The sequence below is a fragment of the Fulmarus glacialis genome, unplaced genomic scaffold, assembly GCF_000690835.1.
Source record: "Fulmarus glacialis isolate BGI_N327 unplaced genomic scaffold, ASM69083v1 scaffold6734, whole genome shotgun sequence".
NCBI classification, from domain to species: domain Eukaryota; kingdom Metazoa; phylum Chordata; class Aves; order Procellariiformes; family Procellariidae; genus Fulmarus; species Fulmarus glacialis.
In genome coordinates, this window is record NW_009207323.1 from 11800 (window position 1) to 18391 (window position 6592).

Below are 6592 nucleotides of genomic sequence, written 5' to 3' on the forward strand. Positions count from 1 at the left end.
ACTACTTGACTCTGGTAGAGCCAGCTCCCGGGCCCATACGCAGCAGGGACTGCGGGGCCAGCTCTAGGCAACGGTACTCCGTTTGCGTCTGCGGAAGGGAGCTCCCCTGACTAGTGTACTTGGCTGGGGAATGAGAACTGCACCGGCTTGGAAGGGGTCAGCTGCAGTGTTACCAGTACTTCCAGGGGAACCACAACACAACATTGCTCAGATCCACCTCCTTAAGTTAAATAACTTTATCACTTTTTTTTTCCTACTTAGAGCTGACCCTCTCTCAGTCTCTTAGGTAGGCTGACTTGCTTCCTCCTAGCTAGAGGTCTATGGTTATGCTGTAGAAGTGGGGGAGCTACAGTTAGCTTCCAGTGGAAGCTGCTTTTGATCTCCTTGCAGTATCTGCAGGGCAGGGAAGGAACGCTGTTGATTTGGACAGAACAAGCTGCAGAGGATGCATCTTACTGCTATACCTTTAGGGGGTCTCTCCCCCTTTTTAACTTGCATTATAAGCTTTTATTCAAGTGTAAAGCTAAAACTCACTCTTGAGTTTTATGCCACTTGATTTGTTAAGTAGCAAAGACTAACGGGACTGACTGAAGCATGCATGTTAGGGCATGTCTTCTGCTAGGCTTGTGTGGGGTGTAAGCAGATAGTGACGGACTTGCAGGGATTTCAGATTCTGTTCTCAAGAGGCCTGCCTGCAGGAAGAGACCCTGACTGGTCCTCAAGTCACCCATTCCCCAAGGAACTGGTCATATTGTTCCTTTTAATATGCAAGTGCAGCCCTCTTGGGAAAAACTGTCTAAAGCTTCTTGTGCCATTTGGTTAATTAAAGTGTTTCCACCTTTAAAAGAAAGTTCTTTCCAGTTTCATTGTTCTATATTCAGTTCAAGTGAAGGGGTACGTACATTTTTTCCCTCTGCTAATGGGACACTGCTGTAAGACCATGCCCCCAGGTTGCACTTTAATAAATGGTACAGTTTTCAAAAACAATGTGTAGGCTACTTCTGTGCTTTTTTTCCCCCTCCCTGTTCTAGTGCAGGCACAAAAAAAAAAGGGAAGAAAAAAAAAAAGGTGGTTTTACTTATGCAAGAATTGCTTATGCAAGGCACAAGGCCAGGACCAGAGTGTCTCTCTTGCTGCCAGCTGCATCATAACCAGTAGTTAATTAGAGGAATGCCATGAGAACTTGCACAAAAAACTGACAACAACAACAAAAAGATCCAGGTGGAAATGGAAATTCTTATGAGCTCTATTGCCATGAGAACTGACAGTTTTATTTAAGTTAAAAAACCCACAGAATATTTACATCATTTAAAAACTTCTGAGGCAGCTGGATCACAGGTGAAGCCTTTGCCACCTTGTGTGTGATTACAGGTATGTATCAAACAACCTGAGTCCAAGATTGTTAGAACCTGAGATGTGAGTGCAATACACTCGTAAGAGATGGCGAGGTATTCTTCCTGATCCAAAGCTGATTCTTTCTTTCTCTTTATAGTACAATATTCTAAAGCTAAACGCTTTTCCTCAAGCATATCCAGGTTATGTTCCCTGAAAGAATATGCAATGTACCTAGCCCTGCCCTTTTTACAATTCTCATTCAGTTTTATTTTTCAAGCAAGCACAAGTTTATGGCAATCGATACTGAAGCATCTTTACTTTAGCCTTCCCTGGCCAAACACCCCTACCTTCTTTAGGGTTGTTTCCTCTTGCTGCCAGCTCCCCTCTAAACTAGACCTGATTTTTTTTTCCCCCCCCCTTGGTGATCTGTGCTGATCTACCACCAATTCCTCAGCCTGAGGCCTTCCTGGGAACAATTACACTCAGCATGGCTCAGCTGCAGCACAAGGAGCAGGGCTGGGAAGAGAGTAACTAAAGCAAAATGCTACAGCTGATTAGAAAAAAAAAAAATACTGAGAGGGCAGGCTCTGTGCCCACAGCATTTCCCATGGAGGCACAAGCCAGGGTCTGCACAAAGTCTGCTACTGCTAAGAAAAAAAAAGGAAAAACTATTGTAAAATGAGAGAGGGCAAGCACTACTCGTTACAGGTACTGGCAGAGGTGGCATGCAGCTCACACTACCATCATTGCTGTGCTAGTCTACAAAAGCCTATCTACGAAGCTCTGCCTTCCCTTTCACAGCTGTATCTCAGACGTTAAGAACAGAAAAAGTGATTCAGATACATCAAGAAAACAAAAAGCCTTCATGAATCCACCTTCTCCACACAGAGGGCTGGACAGCTCACTCACGCAGCTAGGGGGAGAGAAACAGAACCAGCATTAACAGCAGTAGAGCCGTCCCCCCGCGGCAAGCGCCTGTGCCTGCCCACCCGCCCGCCTGAGGAGCCCTGCAGCTCCCGGGGAGGGGTGGCAGCAGCAGCAGCTTCTGCATGTCCCCAGCGCCACGAACCGTGCCGCAACCCTGCCACCTGCTGTGCTGCACTTCTGCCGCCACCCCTAAGCCCCCCGTCTGTGCTAATGGCAGGGAGAGAGCTGGCACCAGCAGTCCCAGGGGAACTCAGCCCCTGGTGCCCAGCTCTAACCACCCACTAATGCTACTAAACTGGGGTGGGTGGACAACGATCACCCACCTTGCCTGCCCTCCCTGCGCTGTGCTACTGGCCTGCTCTGGCAGCACTCCACATAGCAGTAAGGCAGCGTGAGGGCCACTCTCTTACGCTAGCAACCGGTTTCTGTGGTAACTTGGCACCCTTGAGCTAAGCTGAGTGAAGGGGAGGGCAGTGCTCAGCGACCCTTCACAGCGACACTGTGCCTTGCTGCCCGGCAGAGAACAGGGGTGCTGCACCAGGCAGCTGCCTGGCCTGGTGACACAGGGTGAGCTGGGCCCCGCTGCAGGTTGCTGCCAGCACTGTCCATGGCAAGGCTGCAGTGCAGGGGTGTCCCACAGACCTGCAGCTCCCCACAGCTGGGTCACCACTGTTCCACAGTGTGGAACACCTAAGAAGTACCTAGTCTTAGTATGCACGTGTGTGTCTGTGTGTGCGCGCACACACAGAGGGGATTTCTTCCCCTTCCCTCCCCTCCCCTGACAGGTTAGGTACTGAAGCTGGGGCCAAATGCCCTAGCCTCTACCCTGGCTTGACTGCTAGCTGCTTAGTCTCCCCACCTATGCTGCAGCTCCAACAGAGAACAAGAATGGAGCTGCCATTTCCATTTGACTATTTCTCATTGTTCCTCTGCTGGTGCTGTTTCTCAGGGGCAATTCCTTTCCTTCCAATTCTGCCAAGCTCTGGGGAGCCCACGAAGACAAGAGCAGAGATCTCAGGCCCAAGACATTTGGGAAATACAGCCATCACAGCTCAGGTCAGGCTTTCCTTCCCTAAGGGCATGATTAACCTGAGTCTTATCGGCAGAGCTCCCTGAAGAGACTGCAGTGAGGAGAGCAGCAATCACATCTCTTTCTCTGCCCTACAGAATAAATGCATTCTGTTCACTGGCTGCTGTGAGAGTGGGGCAAGCAGAAGCTGTGGCATGTCCTCCTCAAGCCTCCCTCCCTCAGCACATCAGCCTTCAGAGCTCCACAGGGACTGGCATTCCCTTCTGGCCAAACCTCCAGAGCACTACAGGGAAACCAACAGACCACAGGCAGCTCAGAGCTAGGCCACCCCTCCAGGAATAACCTAGGCCGGCTAAGAGGCTGGCTGTGAGTCACACCAAGCTGTTTGACAGCACTCACCATTCTGACAATGTAGTTGTGGAGCTGCTGGCTGATGTAGTTCACAGTGGTGCTGAAGACACGCTGTAGAAGGGAGGGCATTGTATTTGCTATTTTTTTAGTTAGGACCATTGCTAGCACCAACATGGCCTTCTCCTGTTCCATGTCTGAGGGGATGGCTCGTGCAAGCCCTTCCACTGCCTCCGACATGTGCCGGGTTATCTCCTGTATGGAAGGAAGAGAAGGATCTCAGTGCAACAGCTGTGGGAGAAAGGGGTCTCAGCACAGCCTGCCAGCACTGTGCCGGTAACTGATGTGCTGGTTCCAACACCTCACAGGATGCCGCTCCCCTTCCTCCTGGGCACAGCAGCCTGCCTGTTACACACTCTGGATGGCAATAAGGATAACTATCTCTGAGCTCAGCTGCTCACCCAAGACAAAAAGAAAGAGAGACAACACACATACCGCTGGAAAATTTAGATAGCACCTTACTACACTCAGCGTGCAACAGCCCCCCTCCTCCCCAGGGTTTGCCCCTAGCCAGACAAGTCCTGAAATGGTACAGGAATCCTGGGGCTCCCAGCAAAGGGCAACCCACCTTAAATACACTGAAGATCAGGGGTACAAGCTTAGGTGGGGACTGGCAAGTGAGTTTCATAGAAAAGCTTTCACATAGGCAGGAGCTAGAGAAGGTGTCCAAGCATGGAACAAACACTGCCCTGCTCCCAAGATCAGTGGAAGATCAGTTTCCCAAGAGGGACAGTGTGCATATGCACACACTAAGCTACACTACTAATGTGAAAAAGCAAGGTCCACCTGGTCAGAAGTTAGGTTTGTCACAACCTTATCAAAGACTGAAAGGTTAGGCAATAAATTTGAAGGCCTGAAACTTATCTGGGTGGAGAACAAGACAGCAGGGGTGGGGAATGGTCAGACTTTGCTGGAATCAGTATGTGAAGGCGATAAACCTTAGTAGAAAAAACCCACACCACAAAAAACCAAAAAAGATTGTTTGAAGTCATTAAATCCCGCCTTTTCAGCGAGAAGGTGGACCCTCAATTCAAAGCCAGTATTAGCTTGCAGAGCATAGGAAACTTCATCACAGGCAGAGAAAGCCAAACCAGCCAGAAAGCCACAGTTATCTTGAAGATGCCAAAAACGCTCTGTGGAAGCAAACTGTGGCTCTTGATCCAAGTGTGGATCCAATCCTTAAAAAGAAAGAAGAGGGATGTCTAACACAAGGGACTCAAACTCTACTTCCCTTGCAGAGCAGTGAGGCACATCAGATGCTGGGCCAGAGACTACATCACATCTACTGGTAGGAGAACGACTGCATCAAAGAGGTGGAGATGCCACCTAGAGAGGCTTTCTCAGCAGGTCACCCATCGAGGCCAAAACCCACTGCTGCTCCCAACACTGACAGCCTATGAGCTAAACACTAGAAAAGGGTCTCACTACTTGCTGTCTCTTCAGTGTTCAGTAAAAAGCACAAGTCAAGCTTCTGGCACTAACACTGCTCAAGTTTTACCCACAGGATGAGCAGCAGACATACAGGACTCAGCAAAGTCCAAAGAACTTAAGGACCAATACTAAGCCTCAGCCAGACAGTTGATTTTCAAAGATAAGCCATTGGGCCAACAAAATGAGGACAAAATGCCTCCGAAAGTCAGTCCTTCTTCACAACTACCTCAATTTCACCATCTGCAGAAAGGAGATGAGCCCAAGGAACCCAATATGCAGGGCAACAGCTGGCACAGGATACAGCATCACCTCTAACAAATCTTCAAAGGTAAGTGTTTGGGCTGAATTTTAGGATTGTAATAATTAAAGCAGCAAACTAGCAAAGATACAGATGTTGCAAGCTTGCTGCTTCAAAGTCACAGCAGGAAGGATGCACAACATTTAGAAAGAGAACTGTTAGTCAGGTTGCTTTTCACTCACCTCTCCAGACAGATTCTCATTCAGAAAGTGCTGCACTAGATCATTTACTACTCTTGCTTTGATTTCTTTATCAAACTGGTCTCCAATCTCAGCGAGCTGAGCAGCAATGATCCGGACAACTTCTTCATTTACTTCAGGGTCAAACACTGCCAACACATACAGCAGGATTTAGTTCACAGGCTGTAGTCAGACTAGGTTTGGTGCAGGTAAGCTGACCCACAGCATTTTGCCCATTTCCACTAACAACCTCCTTCCCACCCCACTCCCAATCACAGTGCATTCATGACAGCTATACGCACTACAACTCCCTTGTGTGCACTTGACTCATTCACCAGAGACAGTGTGCAAACAGGTTTTTTTATCTGTAGTTTAAATAAAGTGCAGCCTCACCCTGCCCAAAAAACACTACAGGGGAGGTTAGAACATCTCCAACCAAAAGTTTTACAGGACAGCTACAGCTAACACCCTGCTTAGAGAGGGGAAGTAAGAGAATGTGCATGATTTTTTTCAAGTGACTACTGTCAGGACCCGTCTCTTAAGCACCATCTAAAATACAGCATCTCATAGAATAGTTTGGGTTGGAAGGGACCTTTAAAGGTCATCTAGTCCAACCCCCCTGCCATGGGCAGGGACATCTTCAACTAGATCAGGTTGCTCAGAGACCCATCCAACCTGACCTTGAATTTTCCCAGGGATGGGGCATCTACCACCTCTTTGGGCAACCTGTTCCAGTGGTTCATCACCCTCATCGTAAAAAATTTCCTCCTTCTATCTAGTCTGAATCTACCCTCCTTTAGTTTAAAACCATTCCCCTTTGTCCTACCTCCTTTTGGCAAAGCTTGCCACTGTCACTTGGGGCATGAGACCTGTGCAGATTTGTATGAGGGAGGGCTATTTACTGTAGCAGTTCCTCCTCACCCTGCTTAGGTTGAGGTCAATGTACCAGCTGACGCTTAGAATCATAGAATCATAAAGGTTGGA

General features: G+C 48.5%; 1 protein-coding gene across 1 annotated transcript; it reads right to left on the reverse strand.

The window, feature by feature from the left end:
* Positions 1–2236: 2236 nt before the first annotated feature.
* On the reverse strand, positions 2237–5757 carry BID (BH3 interacting domain death agonist; the record flags this gene model as incomplete). Its single annotated transcript, XM_009576045.1, has 3 exons — positions 2237–2248; positions 3692–3895; positions 5612–5757. Coding segments are annotated over 3 exons (362 nt in total), but the record flags the coding sequence as incomplete, so codon positions are not given.
* Between the last annotated feature and the right edge of the window lie 835 nt (positions 5758–6592).